The sequence below is a fragment of the Idiotropiscis lumnitzeri genome, chromosome 3 (genome assembly GCF_059441095.1).
Source record: "Idiotropiscis lumnitzeri isolate Australia: NSW breed Sydney's pygmy pipehorse chromosome 3, RoL_Ilum_1.0, whole genome shotgun sequence".
In the NCBI taxonomy this organism is placed as follows: Eukaryota; Metazoa; Chordata; class Actinopteri; order Syngnathiformes; family Syngnathidae; genus Idiotropiscis; species Idiotropiscis lumnitzeri.
In genome coordinates this window covers 20,028,488-20,047,459 of record NC_142393.1, presented here as the reverse complement: position 1 = coordinate 20,047,459, position 18,972 = coordinate 20,028,488, and the positions used below count along the sequence as shown (strand labels likewise).

At 41.3% G+C, this 18,972-nt stretch overlaps 1 protein-coding gene across 2 annotated transcripts in view; it reads left to right on the top strand.

Annotated features, from left to right (window-relative positions):
- Window positions 1-1,045: 1,045 nt before the first annotated feature.
- The window catches only part of gpr153 (G protein-coupled receptor 153), a 31,817-nt gene continuing 13,890 nt past the window's right edge, over window positions 1,046-18,972 (top strand). The window contains exons 1-4 of one of the 2 annotated variants that reach the window (XM_088290931.1): window positions 1,046-1,223; window positions 1,305-1,391; window positions 11,789-12,386; window positions 17,475-17,904. In XM_088290931.1, coding sequence (XP_088147057.1) covers window positions 12,034-12,386; window positions 17,475-17,904 — 783 coding nt within the window. In that variant the 5' untranslated portion in view covers window positions 1,046-1,223; window positions 1,305-1,391; window positions 11,789-12,033. Of the gene's footprint in view, window positions 1,392-11,788; window positions 12,387-17,474; window positions 17,905-18,972 lie in introns of both variants that reach the window. The other variant, XM_088290930.1, reaches the window with a different exon arrangement.

The following is an 18,972-nucleotide window of genomic DNA, read 5'->3' as shown; positions in this document are numbered from 1 at the left end:
TGCACCTGAAAAAGTTAGATTTTCATAATGATTGTCGTGGCTACTGCCAGGGAGGTATTAAACTTGAGCTGACAGTGCAATGGTTTCGCAACATATAGTACTTCTACTTCTACTACTACTACTACTGCTAATAATAATAATTAACAATTAATGAACAATACGTTTGACAAAAATGCTACTTTAAATATGGATAAAATACATATTCGCTACTCTCAATATTCAAAATACAATTTCTCAATTCAATTATACACTGCCACTATTCAACAACAAAGGGTTTGACGCAAACATCAAAATAACCACCTAATATGATCCGACCAGTGCCAAAGGCTCTCTTGCAAGAAAAAAAGAAGCATTCAAGGATGACACAACACTGATGAACAAAATAACTAACATTAAGTGCAAGATCTCCTTTGTGCATTTTTTTCCACAAAAATCACCTCACTCAAAACTTTAATGCTGAAGTACTGTTGGTCCTGCATGTCATTCCAAATACGTGAAAAATTATTAGGCCAGCTCATGTTATAGTATAGGCCAGTATACGACCCGATGTAAGTGCAAGTGAGCCAAGTTTGCCATCTAGTGGTGAATGGTGATATTACATCATAATTCGGTGCAAATGCACTGATTGGCACCCACGCATTTGCATGTTTGTGGATTGTTTATCTCTGCTTCTTCCCCCCCTTTATTTCGTGCATAGCGTATATTGAATGTGTGTCTGCGTTTTTTTTTTCTTTTTCTGTTTTTTAAGAATTTGGGGGTTTGTAAACATCTTTTTGGGGGGCGGAAGGGGGGGGGTCGTCAAGGGGCCACTCAAAGTGTATTTTAGGGGATGCCATTTCCATCCCTGTTTTAAAGACTCACCCATAAGGTTTGAGTGTATGTAGCTCCCCCTTCCATGGATGATTTTCCCCAATCCCATTGCAGTGTGTCGGTTCACTCCCACCGCCACAGCCACGGAGCGTCTTGCCTCGCGCACGCGCCTGCGTGGGGTGCGGGAGCGCGCAGCCAGCCAGCAGTCAAAGCGCAGCTGAGTGACTGAGGTGAGCGAACAGGCGAGGATGATGCATCTTTTACTTGCCTTGCGCACCAATCGGGGACACTCGGTGTCACGCTATCGGCCTTGCTGGGAGGACGACTCTGATCATTTGATCGATAGTCGTCGATAATTTTACACCACAAGGTCTTCTTCGTCGCTTGGGGAGACAAAGAGGAGTCCGGCGAAGGTGATGTGTGTTGTCCCCAGTGCCCCTCTATAATTTTTTACAGCGGCCGACCCCTTTTGCTTACTTTGGACAGTTGGACAGATACCGGCAAGCCACTTCTTGTGAGAATATGGACACCTCGTGTGGAAAGTGAGCGACTGGAAGGATTCGCTGAGCGTGTCGTTAAAGGTACGAAACAAACACCACCCACCGCACGTGTTAGTTGAGTGCTAGAATGCTATTATGGTGATGATGAAGATTGAGGTAGTTGTGGAATTCGGGCATTAAAAAGGCTATAGGCTGTAGCCCAAACAGGTGGTGTCCTGTTTCCGATGCGAAGACACGTGAACGAACACAGCATTCCAGCATACACTGAGCTAATCTGACCTATTTGTCGAATTGCATTCAAATCGATTTTTTGGGGATGCAAGAGGAAAAATGACCCAGTTGAGAGGTGAAATGACGCACTGGCAGCACACCATCCGTGTGCCGTGCTGGGTCCACGACAATAATCTCGGTGTCAGGAAACACTCCATCTGCAACAAATACTCCACAAAGTAACCGTTCATCAGATAGCTTCTCCTTTGATAGGAAATGTGTGCTCAGCCATACACAAACACATTAATTTCTTATGCTGTTAAAATTAAGGTTTAAAATGGTTCAATTTGAGGTGAGACACTTAGATTTCAGCATTCAGCATACAAGCATAAACATGCACCCTGCCGTAAATTTTGCGTTTGATATTGTCACGTTTCATGACAATAAAAACACTTTAAACCACCAATAATATTACTAATACTCTACCTGAGAGGGAGTATTCAATGTTACTCTGCTGTGGTTACTACATGAGAAAAACAATAGATATGAATCAATGTGTCACTCCTTTTTATTTGTATTTTCTTCTTTCTATTTCCTTCCCTGTGCTTATAGTTATGGTGCAAATACACTGGCATATTGTTTTGCCTGATTCCAGTTTAAGGAAATCTGATTCCAACTACCTTCCCCTACAGCCTCTTTACACTACAATATCCTGCTGCTATTGTGTCAAATTTGTAATGTAAATCCAGCAGGCTAAAAATAATGGTACTGTGGAACTATAGTAATTTAGATAAGACGTGATGGCAATTTCAAACAATTCCTTGGGTTATTGCTGTCGTAATAAAAAGTCTCGGTCAGTCTTCTGTCGAAGTATGCAAAGGATAAGTAAGTGCCGGACATTTTATTTCAATTTAACATCACACTGTGGTTGAAATCACTCAGTTTTGGTTTCAGTTTTGGTGACATTTTGGGAGGGGAAGAGTTAGGATAGTAAAGTGATGCTAAGTCAGTCTGGCTAATTTTTAATTGTAACTACTGAGCAACTTTTCCAACACTTCAAATGGCGAGCAACAAACTAGTTGACTTTTATAGTTTTACTGGAGACTCTTGGAGTCTCTGAAACTCAATCCAGAGAAGATGTTCACGCGTGTCCAGACAACAAATGAATCTTGCTTGTACAAAGCCACCAAGCATCACTGCCCACTTTGTCAAGTTGTGTAGCAGTTTTGTGCGCATGAACCATACAGCAGACACAGCCCCAAAACAAATACCTCCTGCAGCCTCGCCAATAACGTTCAAGTGCTGGATGTGCAGATTTTCAAGAACTAATGCAGATAACGCCGTAAGATAACACTAATATATGCTTGAAATGCAGCTCTGCTCACCTTTCGGCTTTGACATGCTAGTGCTACAGTTCAATCAGGCGTCAGATCCTCACCCCGCCAAGCTGTATTTATGCAAATTAGCCCCCCCATTCTCATATAACAGGCGGTGGCTCTCATATCAAAACTAGCGAGCAGCTCAACAGTCGGTTTGCAGACTGGAACAAATGAACAAACTATTGCATCATTCATTTGTATCGGAGGGTTTTGCCCCTTTGAGCAACGTGATCATCTACGCATTTTAAATCAGGCTAACTCAGGCTTTAGCAAGCTTTGTATTGCCTATGTATGTTCATTAATATTTAGTGTCTCTATCAAGTATGGCACATCATTTAGACCTGTCAAGTGATCCAAAGCAGTTACTCCTTTGCATTTAATGTTTTTGTTGAGGAAGACCATGATTGGGAGCGTTACGTTACCACTATAAAAATGTAAAGCGTTGTCATGTGAGCAACCCTAGCAGGAGACATTTATGTCAATGCAGTGGCCATTAGTGTGCTGCAGATAGAGTGGATGTCATGCGGCCATGCAGGCTGGAGATCACGTGACACGGGCGCCTCCACCATCGAGCTCAGTGTTTCACGGGGCATGTGTGACATTTTGTGTGTCACACGTTTGCCTCTGTTATTTTGTGTTCACGCTGTGCTTTCCTTCATGTCAACACAGAACATGCAGAACACAATTCACGCAGCATTTGCTTACATCCGGGAGTTTGTTTTCATTGCTGTTGTTTACTTTTCCAGAAAGGGTAGATTTTCTTTGTTTGAAGCATTTGTTAGCTGAAAATGTTAAAAACAAACATAAATATTGTTTGCTTTTGCCTTACAAAATAATTGTATTTTGGAACACAAATATTTGAAAACATTGGAATGGAATATATTTGTCAAATATGTTTCTTTAACGGGTAGGTTTGAAAAAGGGTCACCATCACGCTCAGCTTGTCTGTCAAATTCAGGTTTATGAACCACTGCAATCACTAAAAGATCCCTGCATCACTTTGGATTTGAAATCAGCACAGCTTTTGAGTTGAAAATAAAGATTAAAGGTAAATTTCAGATTGTCATGTCAATTATGTGAGAAAGAAACAGAGGATGTACATGTTTGGTATTAACAGAGTATGTGGTGCGGAACTTGGTCGGAAGTGTGTGCCACGATGTGAAAAAAGATGACGTAGCTTTTAGAGCGAATGGCGAACACCATATAAAAATGACTCATTCAATCCATGCAGTGATTCTGCTTTGCTCATGGCATGCCTCTTAGTTGTCTATTTGAAAATTTATTATTTATTTCCATCAAAAGCCCTTGAGCCTTTAAGTCTTGCTTTTGTGGTTTCATAGTTTCAGTTGCGACAAAAGTAACTAAAAAAACGGTCCAAGTCACTGTTCAGCCAAACAATCAATTGACATAAACCTCCAGGGGTCCGACGGACTTTCCCAGGCTTCTCTGCAACACATTTATGCAATGCTGGAAGGCTTCTTCTGGAACTCTACCCAGCTCTAAGATCAGATCTGGATGTAGACCCTTTCTTCACCCTGGATGAGTCCCCTGTGCTTGGAAAAGTGGAGAAATAAAACAGAGGTTGGTTGACTTGAGAGATTTCTAGGGCACAGCGATGTTCTTGACCAGGAAGTGTCGGTGGCATTGTGAACAGGGGCATTGCTATGTTGGAGCAACCATGAGTTGTCCAGCCACAACTCTCACCTCTTCTCACGCACTGAAAGAAGCAAAGACTGTCAGCGTCTTTGCAGAACTGCTGGTTGGCCCACATTAAATGGGAATATTCATCGTCTGTAGTTTGCGGTTTCGGATTGAAATATATCTTGTCTGACAACAGTCCCGGGACTTCTCTGACGTTGTATGTGAACAGGCCTTTAGTTGTTAGTAAATAATTCCCTTGACAGGGTTTAAGGGTAAGGCTTGGATACAAATTGTACGTATTTTAGTTTGAACTCTGAAGTTTGTCAACACTTCTATTCACCGTTAATATTTGCGACAACTGCAGGAGGTGCGCTTCTATGAATATGCGCATTATGTTGCTGAATCAAATTCTGATTTTCCAGCCCAGTTGGAGGTCTGTGCTCAACTGAATGCTATTCTTGTTGCCTAGCCTGTGGTGGTGATGATGATAATAAGGCCATAAGCACAGTGCATGCTTTTTATAAATAACAGACTTGGGGATAGTCTAAAAACCCCGTACCATCTGGCTAGCAGTGATCCCGCCTCACTCTTAGCTTGAGGTAGCTTTACATAAACAGGAAAAAAAGCCTCGGGTTACATGATGGAAAATTCAGCGACTTCCTCTGAGAAGCTGGTGACTCTAACAAAGTGTCATCAACTGTCGCACAGGGATCGCAAACACCATATTGTATTCTGACATTCGTCTTCAATACATCATGATTAGTAGATTGTCTTCTTGCACCGTTGTGTTGTCGTCACATCATAACCTGCAAAATAACATGGATAATAGCAGCTTGTAAAACAAACAAAGGGCGGAAGCTGCACACAAGCAGATTATTCACAGTGCCTGCCTTTTAACCAGCCTCATAGCCCAACTCAATAAAAGACAAATTTATCTCGCCAACAGTCCAGAGGACTTTATGTACATTTGCAGTGAGTAAAAGCAAGCCGGGCCAATTAAATTCAAAGGGAAGAGTTCCTCTGTGTACAATACTGGTGAGATGTCCTCGAGATCATTTAATCAGGACGCATGTTCCATTTAATGATCCGTTCCTTAGTGACTTGAATCAAACGTTTGCAATATGGAAACATCCCCTGTGTCGTACCTCATTCATTAGTTGAAGACGTATGCTTTTATTTATGCTTTGGCCTCACGCTTGTTTAATGGCCAGACCGGGACAAAGGATTGGGTCATGTTTAAGCGTTCATACACGCATATGTCAATTTCATATTAGAACCCATGTCTACCTCTCTGATTGATAAAAATAGTAGACTTAAGCAACAACATGTAAGGCTTTTTCTTTTGAACTAACATCTTTAAATGAGTAGGATGGTGTGTGGAATAATTATGAAATCATCATCTCTGTCATTGCCATGGTGAGTACAGAACTCCTGCTGTAGTTGTCGAACATTCGTGAACCGTAAGGCCACCCCTCATGTTGTATTAGCATAAATATCGTTGCCAACTTTTCTGTCCAGTTATGTTTAGGGTTTGCCTAAAGTTGATCCAACAATATTTATTTCAACGTGGGTTTGCCACACACTGACTTACGTTTTTCATTTTTCAAATTTAGCATTTAGTTTAGCATGTGCGTTCGCTCATATACTTTATTTTGCTATTCTTTGGACCACCAATGTTCTGAACACCTTTTTAACGCCCACTGTTGTGCCATAGTGAAGGTCTGTGTGCAAGCTTCCCAATTATGTTTTTTTCTCATCTTTGGTTGGTTCACGGTCCCACCAAGTGGCTCATGAGCTTGAAAGATGAGTCCTTCCGTCTCTCCGGGCTGTAGAGCCAAATTTGTGTGCCCATGTCAAAAATCTTCCTCTCTGAAGTGAACGTCATCATCTTCTTCTGACGACAGCTGGCTTTATTGTGGGTCTGTCGGCCCATGTCATGCAACTCCCGAAGTCGATCGCGCTAGTGGCGGTAGTCGTAGTTGCCCTCTACTTCCGACTCAGGACGGGGCCCAAACACCAGGTCAAGGGGGGTACGAATATGACGGTGACTTTGTGGTTACGGTAACGATAGGAAAAAAAACCCACAAGCAGCGTTCTCCTGGTTCCTGTGTTCACGTGATGCTATATTGGATAAGGATAACACAGTAAGCTTTGCCCTTACTCAAGAGTGGGAAGACCTGATGCCCTTTACACCAAATGACAAGATGACATCATGGAGAAATACACACCGTAAATAACAGCCCTTTTCCCAGGGGACTCTAAACAAGGATAATAATTAACTTAATTATCATCCTTATTCAGCAGCTGAAATGTATGCGGGAATGTATGGGGTTTTCGATGTTATGTAAGCAGGTCACTTGTGCACATGAAAAGAAGCAAACCGTTTGGCTGGTTGTACCATTCTTTCTTGCTTTGGTGCCTCAAAAGGGTGATACATTTAATGAGAATCCTAATGGCGCTTAATCACATGTGAGCCAAATTCAGGCCATGGGAGCAATGTGATCACAGAATGGAATTGGCTGGCAGATTGAATAAGCAAGTCTTAGCTATCGGGTGGTGAAATACCATTTCGTGCAAACTTTAGGGAGCAGCAGTTGCAGAAAAACGCCAAAAATCATGCCCCTCGGCCTCTGTTAGTCTTTTTGCGGGACGGTGGGTTAACAAGCAGGTCCTGTACATGATTGGTTATGCATGATGGCACCTCTGCTGGACTCTGATAACAAGCTAATGAGCACCAGATTGATTGTGTGGTGACCTCTGAGGACCAACCTAATCCCTTCTACTGTGAAGGAGAGCTCTTCTGTGTCTATGTGTGTGGGTGACACTGTGCACCACATGAAAACCTGCTCTCCCACAGTTCTCGGACATTGACGTATCACTGTAGTATATGCGTTTATAGTTGGTAATTATCCCCTCTAAAGCCACAAAATGCCTCTAGTAATTGCAATGCAATGTAATGCTGTTTTATTGTCTATGAAAACATTGCAAAACACATCTGATTAACGGCAAAAAATAAAAATATACACCGTTTGTATACACATTTTCAAAATTGTAGTGCCCGCCTCCCAAAGACGTATTTATACGTCTTATCCTTTTTCTTTTTTCTTTTTGCATCATAGCTTCATGTTTTTATATTTTTAGAACACAATATTCTGTCGGCCTTGCAAAAACAGTCAAAATCCAGAAAAATACCCGCTGTGATTGAGGTGGTCCTCGTGAAAACGGCTGGGATTAAATGAGTTCATCTATGGCAGGTTCTGTGAAGAAGGGTAGGCTACACACATTCTGATTCATAACATTTAACAGATTTTTTTAAAAATGTGAGCAACCCCACACGATGAAGAAATATTGCCACATGTGCGCTTACTGCTGTACTAGCCTATAATATTCTTGAGAGAACACACAATGATATCTCCACAGTGAATTGTGAGTCTCCTCCCTAAATCAGATGTCTGTTGGACTACCATGAAAGTCCCGTGAGAAGCAGCATGGTACCACAGGGAAGTCCACACCGCTTGAAATTGCAAAGAATGAGTTGTAACTTATCTAGTCATTTTTTATTGCAGTAACTATTGTTCTGATTCACATTACACTCACAAAGTCCTCGGTGTTGACTGCATACATAAAGATTTGTGATTGTAAATATTGAACAGGTTTGACAAATTGTCAACCGGACAGACTGATGAAGGAAAAAAAATCCCTTTTTACACAGCCCACACCAACAGATTATCTCTCAAGATAATCTTGTAGCCACACCGTAAAATGCTCAAAATAGGACTCGTTATCAGTATGTGTGTATATCATATCAGGGGGCTTCAACTGGGATTTCATCTGTGTGGGCAGGAATTAATGTTCTTTATATCATTTGTCTACTGCTGATGGATTTTGTTAAAAAATTGAATAAAAAGATACACCAACTGGCAGCAAGATAAAACACAGAACATGGTTGGTGGTTGTCATAAGCAACGTCAAGATTTCGTATCTTTGAATCCAGAGCAAAATCATTCATCATTTTTGGAGCTTCTTTTATTGGGCGGGGGGATAATTGTCATTTCAAAGCGAGCTATAGCCACAAGAGCTAATTGAATAAATGCACTTGTTCTGCCAGCACATGTCAGAGAGACCCCCCCCCCCATATGCCATGTCGACAACTGGGTTGTTCCAGCATATTTCATCAGATTTTTCTCTCAAGTCATTCTTCACAAAGACCGTCTGTTCTGTGCGACTCCATGCGTCTCTGTTATCATTCACCTCCTTGAAGTTGGGGAGAGAAAGTCTCGTTGTCATAGTCAGTGCTCTTTTTTGGTGGCAGCAAAATATTTGGCTTGGAAGACCGGGGATTGTGGGTGATCAGGATGTTTGTTCAAATTGCAAGGATAGCTATCAGTCAATATGTGAAATGTGAGCCCATGTCAGCTGCATAAAACCACTACATTATCAGTGGTTCTACTGGAGTTTTGTCTCAAACTGGTTTGAGATTCATTTGTAATTTTACATTCTTTTCATCTCACCGATCCAACTGTCCCTCAAGGATACATTATTATTATTATTATTATTATTTTATTGTTGTTGTTTTTTTTTTTTAACTTAAGGCTTTCCATTCACATACGTCACTAACGATCAACAACAAGCTAAGAACAAGAGTCGTCATTGAAGATTCTTTAACTTTTTGATACTTTTGCTGTGCGTGCCATGCTGCTCGTAAAACGAAATTTCAGCATCTTGTTCAAGCTGTTGAGCAGCTCAGACCCTCACAAGCACCTGGGGACCTCCGGATCAAAGCTGGGATTTTTTTTTTTACATCCCCTCCCTGGTTTGATGTCTTGAATGCTTTGTGATAGTATTTAAAATGATGTGTGTGTGCGTGGGTGTGTGTGTGTGTGGGGGGGGGGGGGGGGGGTCCGTGTGCGTGCGGGGGTGCGTGTGTGTGTGTGTGTGTTTGCTTTGCTTTGCTTTGATCGTCTCTATAGTGAATATCAGTTGAGTACCTACACCCCTTTTCTTTTTAAAAATCTTATCTTTTGTTTGAACTACGTCAATTATGTGTTTGTTTTGAGGTTCCGTAGAGCTTTTCAGTAATATGCTTGAGCAGAAAGAAGTGATTTTATTAGAAACAGTAAATTGACTTGATCCTGTGTTATCTAGCTGCTGCTTGTTTGTTTGCTTAAAGGCTATGTATTTTGAAGTAAATCAGACATAATTTCAAATACTAGTTGTGGTTGACAATGGGTGTTGAGCTGCTATTTCGTATTTTCTGAAAGACTTCCCATTTGGACACGCAATATTTTGAGCTATGCTTTTATTTATTTTTGGTCAAATTGGAAAAATAGATGCTGTGGTGGGTGTAAAAAAATTCACTTGTTGCTGTAGCTAACACACAATTCATAAATGTCACTAAATATATTACAAATTATTATTATTATTATTATTATTATAAAATCGAGGCCATGTTTGGAAAAACCTAAAAAAAAATATCCAGAAAAGTTAACATCCATTTCAAATGTAAAAGAAAATAGTGAAAATGTTTTGACCAGTGTTATTAATTACTTGTCGTAAATTTTTGTGTTCATTATCTACTGTCTGTAAGCTCACATTTTTAAAGCAAAAGCAAATTGTGTCTGCCATATGACGACTTATTTTTTTTTAATTAGGCTTTGGCGTGGACACAAATTTTGCCTACTAACATGCGCCCATTATTTGTTGTCTATGTTGAATATTAAGTGGAATTTTAGTTTCTATTTTTTAATTTGTATTTTTTTTTTTTTTTTGCAAACATCCATCCAGCCTTCCATTTTCTGTATCACTTTTCCTATTCAAGGTCATGAGGAATTGTGGCCTTTCCCAGCTTATGGGTCTGAAGGCAGACAACACACTGGACTGGTCACCAGTTAATCACAGCGCACACTGAGACAGACAAGCATTTACACTCACTGAGGAGAAACTGAACCCACGCTGCGTGCCTGCATTGAAGTCTGGCAAATGAACCACAACACCATTAGTGACTCGCTTTCTGCGAAGGCTGGTTGTGGTGATGATGATGCTGATGAGGTCATTTTCAGTGTCCCCTCTCAGGGGTACTGCCCACAGCCCGCAGCACATGAGTGTTTGGACAAGCCAAAAGACAGAGAATGAATGTGACAACATGCCCTGGCTGTGTGGCAAGCATTTTTCACCCCACAGTGGGAGGGACATCATTCTATATCTTCTGGTGCTTTGGCTCGTGTTGTGGAGTAAATAGGGTTGTAAAAGTAGACTCTCACCAGCAGTGATATTTACACTAAGTGCATGATCTTTTATAGCTTGTTGTGACAACATTTTATTCCGTTTTGTTATGCCCCATTCACACCCATGGCTCACAGTTATTTTCATTAACGCTTAACTATTTGGGATTTTGCTGTATTTTAACAGGCTGCGATACGTGCAAATGAATGTGCAAATGAGAATATGCTCAGTTTGCTGTGATATGAACACTAGCAAAGATTAGATTTTTTTTTACTGCTGAATCACTTTGAAAAACTATGTTCTATTATTTCTACAATCACTTCATTTTGTGCCATTTCACATGTTTTTTAAAAAAATGTTACAAAAGATCTCATTATAAACTGTTCGAAATTAGCAGTAACATGAATACTGCTGACAAGCAAACTACATATGAAACCTATTTGGGGTTAATTAGAGAATCGTTAAATTGTGGCAGGAGTGTGCTGACGCCAATTTAACAGGAGTTTGAATGTTATAGGTTAATTCTGAACACAGCCACATCCCCGTTATAGAGACAGTGTGTACTGTATACTTGTTCAACCAAATTAACAATTAGTGCTTCACATCGTTTTTTTCAATTATTATTATTACTAATATTATTATTATTATTATTATTATCATTGAGTGAACAGGTTTTAAACCGTATTTTTAGAAAAGTTTTAAATTGATTCGTCTCAGTGTTTCGAGCACACAAAAACGTTGCATTTGAACAAGGGTGTGCAGACTTTTTCTATCCACTACTGCAGTGGCAGCTTAATTCTTGGCTGTTACTTGCGGCTCTTTTCAAAATAGCCCTACTGACTGATCACTGTTCTGTCTGAAGAACAACCAGTGAATGACTTTCTGTATTAACTGTAATGAAGTGCGGTGATTCACGTAATTAGTTGACTGGGAAGAAGGATTATGTCTGATGAAGGATTATTTTCAATTGGACTGACTAATGGCATTTGATTACATCACCGCCCCCTCTCTGTTTCTGATCCCCAGGCAACCAGCCCGGATTTGCCACCCTCGCCCACTAGCCTCCTATTGTGTTGCCCTACTGCCGATTCGTCGCCCCGCTGTGGCCTTCCCATGGAGAGTGCACGCCCACCCATGTAGGATGCCTGCCTCGTCCGACGCCCTGCATCCCCTCCTGCCCGCCGCCACCACCACCACCTTCTCCTCACGTGCGCCCGCTCTTGCCAACAGTTCATTGCGGCCCCCAAGGCTGTGCCCCGCCCGTTTCCAACATGGTGGATGACATCATCAACGCCAACACGTTGGCTTGGCTGGTCTGCTCGGGCGTGTCCATCCTGGCCAACACGTGGAGCATCCTTAGCGTCAGCGCCAAGCAGAAGAAGTGGAAACCGCTGGAGTTCCTCATCTGCACGTTGGCTGGAACGCACATCCTCAACATGGCCATCCCCATCACAATGTACTGCGTCATAACGCTGCGCCGTCAGCACTCCAACTACGAGTGGAATGAGGGCTTGTGTAAGGTGTTTGTGTCCACCTTCTACACCCTCACGCTGGTCACCTGCTTCTCCGTCACATCACTCTCATATCACCGCATGTGGATGGTACGCTGGCCTGTCAACTACAGGTGAGACACGTTTGTTTTTCCATTTTTGTCTTGTATGGGAATTATAAGAGAGGCGTTCTACTTTTTGAACACAATAAAAAATTGAAATAGTCCCAAAATCCAGGACATGGGTAACTACTTTTCACATCTAAAAAATTCATAGTTTTCCTGCAATTGCACATTTTTTCATATGAAAGAAAATCAAGTAAATGAGCGATTGAACAATATTTTTCCTTCTTTCACATTCCAACTTTACCTTGATCAGCTCAGTCAGTACATCTTGTGAACTATTTTTCACATCCCAAAATTCTCACATTTTTTCTCAATATTTTCTCTGACAACATTCCCAAATGACAGCATAAAGTGGACATATTTTCCTCCTCGTTCCACATTTCTCTCTCAATGCAAACCATTCCATCATCAAAAAAATCGGCTCATTCAAGAGTCAGGACATACATGGAAAATTTTCTTCAAATTCCGAAATTTCCTACAATAGAGATATTTACACATTTACTCATTCTTCCACATGTATTGACCAATTCAAACCAATTCAAATGTCTCACATTTAATATTTCAACCATTCATTGGTTGCACTGCATTTCAGCTCTGCGATAGTTTTTTACAATATATGCCTCCAATACTTTCATTCTCTAGTTCATTTGTACTTTTGTCACTGTGGGCTTTAGATTGTGTACACTATGGCAAAGACTTTGGATACCTCATCAATCAATAGATATTTTGGAGATGAACTTTGTATGCTTCTAACTTAGTGGAAGCACATACACAGACGCATGATCGGGATGCTAGGCGGTCAGTAATTGCCCATATCGCATAATCCGCAAGGGGAGATCTTGCTGTTTGCCTTTATAAACAAACGCACTTTGCGCGCAACAATATTTTGCACGGACCCCAACGAATCCATTGCGGCTATTTGCGCGTTGATTGCCCCGATTTTAAAGGGAATGAATGGAGCCATTTTGATTGGCCAGGAGTCTGCTGCGTTCCCTCCAACTACGGCACATAACCACGCAAACACCCTCTTCCATCTGCGCTGGTCTACCAAAATACCCCCCCCCCTAAAAAAAAAAAACTCAACCCATGCGCTTTCTGCTAGACTTGTGCTCGAGATGAAAATAGGGACAGTTTTTTTTATTTTTATTCCAATTTAAAACAGTAACATTAGCTCTCAGAGGAGTGAGGTGGCCCACAAATATGATAGCGCACCTATATAGGTCATATGCAGTTCACAGTGGCATGCCATTCTGTGTGCTCTGAATTTTTCATGCATTTCAGTGATATTCACATGTCTCAGAAAAACCTGATGCCCAATGATTTACAACCCCGCCTCGGTATTCAATGAATCAAGCCTTTTTGATATTTGTGCACTCATTCTGTGGTTATGCACAATGGGTGTGTCAGGAGTATGGATGGGAACATTTGTGTTGTGCGCAATCTCGCAGTCAGACAAGGGAGAAAAAAAAAGACTTAGGTGCAAATATAGTCCTGAACGAACAATCTTCTCAGATGGGTACACAGTCTGTATTAGGTGACACTTGTCTCCAGCCAATGCTTCTGTTTGAGCTCACACCATGTAAGAATATTCCTCAAGGAGCATCTGCCAGATCTGGCCTTCAGCTACATTTGGCTCCGAACAAGAAGCGATATTATCAAAGTGACACGGAATAATAAAGATTCCCGTTACCAGACAGCATGATCTTGCAGTAACACAATTTGGACTTGCAAGACTCCCAAGACATCTGCTGTTCACACTTAGCTGCTTGCTTTGTAACACGATTTTGATGCTATTTTTATCTTGCATGGATGATGACTTTTTTTATGCTGGTCATTTGTAGACAGTATAAATGCATTTTGTTTCTATTTGGCCAGATGTATTTGTTACACTACATACTTTAAGATGGTTTTTCATTGGACGTCTTTTGTGGGAAGTGTTTTAGTCGTGATTGTGGCTTCATATTCGAGTGTTTTGCTCTTATATAATTCTTACACTATTGGTGCAGATGTCTGACAACTGGCCTTGAGGCACTCCTCAAAGGTATGTGGTTTGCTGCAGACCATCTGTTAAATGGTGATGATTTACATTTGCATTTTGTGGTCAATACAATCACACAGTACAGTAGCCAACAAACACAGCACCTATGAACTTGGAATTGAGTTTTGCAGAACGGCATGCTTGGTGTGTGCTGTGTGACGTGTTGAACGTGCTGCAGTCGTACAAGGTGATGATCAAGACAGCGTTGCTCCGAAAAACATCGGGCGTGATGCATTTACAGTTTTCCCAGCCAATTTGGCAGCGCTGCAGAGACAAACAGATGCTCAAATTCACAATTATTAACATTAATGGTGTTATAGACACAAACTGGCCACCGCATTAGGCACAATCTGCACAATCTAATCTAGCCCAGCAATAGAGTTGTATTTGTTTTGGTCAGAGAGGTAGTCATTTAAAGACCCCGTAAAATGAAGTCAGAGATGTTTGAAGATCAAGACGGAAAGCATGTATACCGTATTGTATCAATAATTGTGAAATGCTGGCTGTTAATCAAAACTTGACATTACAATGTATCGTATTTCCACTGCGCCGTATCATAGGGTGCAGCGTCAGTTGTGGATGCTATTTCTGCATTTGACACACACACTAGCCGCATTGTATTTTGAGGTGCATTCTAGCTCGCCCAAGCTAGCTTCATTCATAGAGAGACAACTTTGTCAATAATTACATCATTGATGCTATAAGAGCTCTCATGTTATCATAGCCAATGTCTGGGGAGGGATATCGCTCGTCAGCACAATTCTTAGCGTCACGGTTTTAAATGAAAACCAAAACTATCACTGAACAGCATACAAGCAGACAATGAAACAAAGAAATACAATTAACACAAAACATGCATCTCTCATGTCATTCATATCCCCCAAAAGATATAAAAATAACACAAACAGAGTACCGAGGCATTCTGGGAGCCAATCAGCCTCAGCCAATCAGATGGCTGCTTTGAAAGATGTGGGTGGTGTGCTTTGGCAGTGATTTTTTTTTTCTGTCTGTTGTCTAAACCTGTGATGTTTCTTGCTTGCAATAACATGAATGATAAGACAGACTGCGACAACGTGGACAGCTGCCCTTTTGTCCAGCTTTCTCCCGCAGGTACATACTGGCCTGTTCTGATTGTGTGAAACCATCACCTAATGATGTATTCATATAATTTCCACATTCAAGTCTGTGCTCAGTTGTCTCGGACTTCAACCAGCAGGGTGTGCTAACATTGACTCTGAAATGCTCAATGAGGGATCAGCCGTTGCTCGAGTGAATACCAGGGGTGCAGATCTTTGGGTCTCATTCTGTACTTGGGACTTTGAGTGCGCCTTATGGTTGTGAAAATACAGTACTGTATATTAGAGCATGGAGGTGTAGTTAATGTTTTGGCCAGCTGATGTATTGTAAATTTCAAGCTTTTGTCCAATTCCCACCGTTGAAAGTCACTGTTCACTCCCCTTCTGATTGGCATTGAACTCGCCAGTTCATTTCAATATTCAGTTGCTTATTACAACAGAAAAAAAATGCCATGTAAATGTTCGCTTTTCATTCCAATGGCTCCGTATTTGCCCTGCTGAGCTAGCACGGCTGCCTTGTCTCTGACATTAACACACACTGAAGGCCTGAATAATGAATTTCAACCTTGTAGTTGGGCTGCTGCTCTCTCACAGCGTCCACTGCCCTTTGCAACGCTCATTCACGCACTAGATTCAAGCTGCTTAGTGATGCGATCTCACTGCTACAGGAACTGGAGGCATATTGAGGAAAGGCTAGCGTTCTTGCTCACAGTGACAACAAGACCTCCTTGCCTTTGCACAAAGCTACTCATGCCCTTCATTTTGAGGCCATGTATACAAAATAATCCTTTAAAAATGGATTAGGACATGGAAACAGAAATATTTTCATTTGTTTGTGTATTTTTGTTGATGGAATGCTGCTTTTTTTTTTGAGGATTTTAGCAAGTGGAAATATTAAACGGGCAACATTTATTCCCATTCTGGTGAAGGAATGAGGCGTTTGCTGTAATAATGCAGCACGCTTGTACTCTCAATTCTATTCATGAATTCAAGACCACAACAGCTCGGTCAAAATCTCTCTCCATATTATATGAGCTTTGTGGCTAATTTAGATCAATTGACTTCACACTTGGTCTTTAAATACAAATAATTAAGTCAAAAAAGGATGTCTTTATTTTAAATATTTCAACTTTATTCTTAAATGTCACTTTCGGAAATCCTCTGACGTTCTCAGTAACTTTCTGATCAAAATGTTGTCTTTCTTCTATGGAGGCAGAACCACTAAATAGTTGCTGAGTAAATCTTTACACATATAGGAGTCCAAAATTTCATCATATTTTTTGCCTCGGTGGTGATAACATACCTCCCCTCTTCTTACTCTGTCCTGTGTTGCTGAAGTCCAGGAAAGGTACATTGCTTTAATAGGAACATCCGTCACTAGCTGTTTTATTTCAGGTGTGTGTGCGCGAGAGAAATGGGGCCATCGCCAAAGGACGCAAAAACATTCAGCAAGTATTTGCCCAAGTGTGACTTGGTGATGTTAGGACCACCAAATCCCTCTGCACTGATATCTAAGAAGAAGACAAATTGAGCAGAGGATGTGAAACACTTATTTTTGTCAGCAGCTTACTTCGCTTCAGAATTTAACTCTCTTATCACTCTTCAAGGTTAGCGTACTCTATGGACCATCAGAGAGATTTTAAAATTTGTTACGCTTTTGGTCAAGCGTGTGGACTTAAAGGTGGTTGTTTTAAATCCGCAAGTTTAATTCTCTTGTTTTATGTTTCATTTGGCAAGGAACTCTTAACTGGTAGTGACAATCAACACTCGAAGCCACTTTTTTTTTAGATGATTGTTCACTGACTGACAAACTGCCGCTGATTGTGAAGTGAGCTGTGTTGAGTTTGCTGCCACCATTTAAGCACTGGTATATTGACTTGGTGCTCACAAGTCAAAGCAAATGATAAGGTGGTCACTCATAAGTCAAGGTGTGCTACCTTCTGTTGTTTTGAGCTTTGCAAAATTGTTTGTTTGTGTTTGCAGGCTGAGCAACACCAAGAAACAGGCGGTGCACACAGTGATGGGGATCTGGATGGTGTCTTTCATCCTGTCCACGCTTCCAGCTGTGGGCTGGCACGACACCATTGACCGCTTCTACACCTCCGATTGCCGATTCATTGTGACAGAGATCGGCCTGGGGTTTGGGGTTTGCTTCCTGCTCTTGATTAGCGGTAGCGTGACCATGGGTGTGATCTGCATCGGCATTGCTCTCTTCCAGACTTTTTCCATTCAGGCAGGCCACAAAGCAGACAAGAACAAGTTCAACGTCCCCACCATTGTGGTGGAGGACGCTCAGGGCAAGCGCAGATCCTCCATCGATGGGTCAGAACCGCTCAAGACTTCGCTGCAGATCACTTACCTGATCAGCGGTATTGTCTTCATCTATGACTTTCTCACCGGCTTCCCCATACTGGTGAGTTGACCACATAAACATATTTTCAATCTTTACTGTTACATTTCTCTCACTCTCTATCTAACCTGCAAACCAAAAATATGAGTTCAAAACAAAACACAGCCGAACGTAGCCTTCAGGCTATCTTTCTTCTGTGGGGTTGCCAAAAATGTTTAAGGGGATCATCCAGCCAGGATGGTCCATTTTTCAAAAAGCTCAATTTTCGTTAACCGGGTTGTCCTGAAGCGTGCCAGCTTACATTGACGCTCCCGAAGTGGCCCCAAAAAGCAGTGCCTCACCATGACGCGAAACGTTAAAAAAAAAAAATAAATAAAATTATTAGCCGTATGGCGGGGAAACATCCATGCCTGACTGCTGGCCTGCAACTGCCGTCAACCGCCAGCTTCCTCCTGAGACTTAACAAAACTTAAGCGTAGCAAAGTGTCAGAAAACTACAAAAGAGGAGCAATGTTTTTTTTTAATTTTTTTACCATGAACAAAGATGAGCCTATGCAAAGGTTACTCTTAGAAGCATGTAATTAAGAGAGTTATTCAAGTTGAACAATGCAGCAATTTGCACACCACTTTCTATATTCTTCCAAGACCCAAAGTACAAATTTATTTTATTTAATGCAGACATCTGCATCTCTAATTAAAATAAATGACAGCAAAACTCCAAAGACATCATCACATTTATTACAGCAAACTGTAAAATTGTAAGGGACAGCAAACAAGGTTACCCGAAAAGCATTTTTAAGGAGAGTCCAAGATCAAATGATAAGATCGCAACGATTACTTTGGCAAAGATGCAATGCGACGGCTTCTTAAAAGATGTACAAAACCTAATATTTTTGAGAGCCGGTCACGCCCACTGACGACCTGACTCTTTCGACCAAGTGCGTGTGTGACGTCACTGGCCCGACGTGGCGTCTTCAGAATGAAGATGGCAATAAACTGTAAGTACGTGACATGATTACAGTCCGATTGTGTTCTACTGCCACCTAGCTTATTTTGAAAGGTAGTGACGAAAGAGGAGTGAGGTTTACCGTCTTCGGAACGTATCTTTATTGATTGAGAGTGTTATTGTCA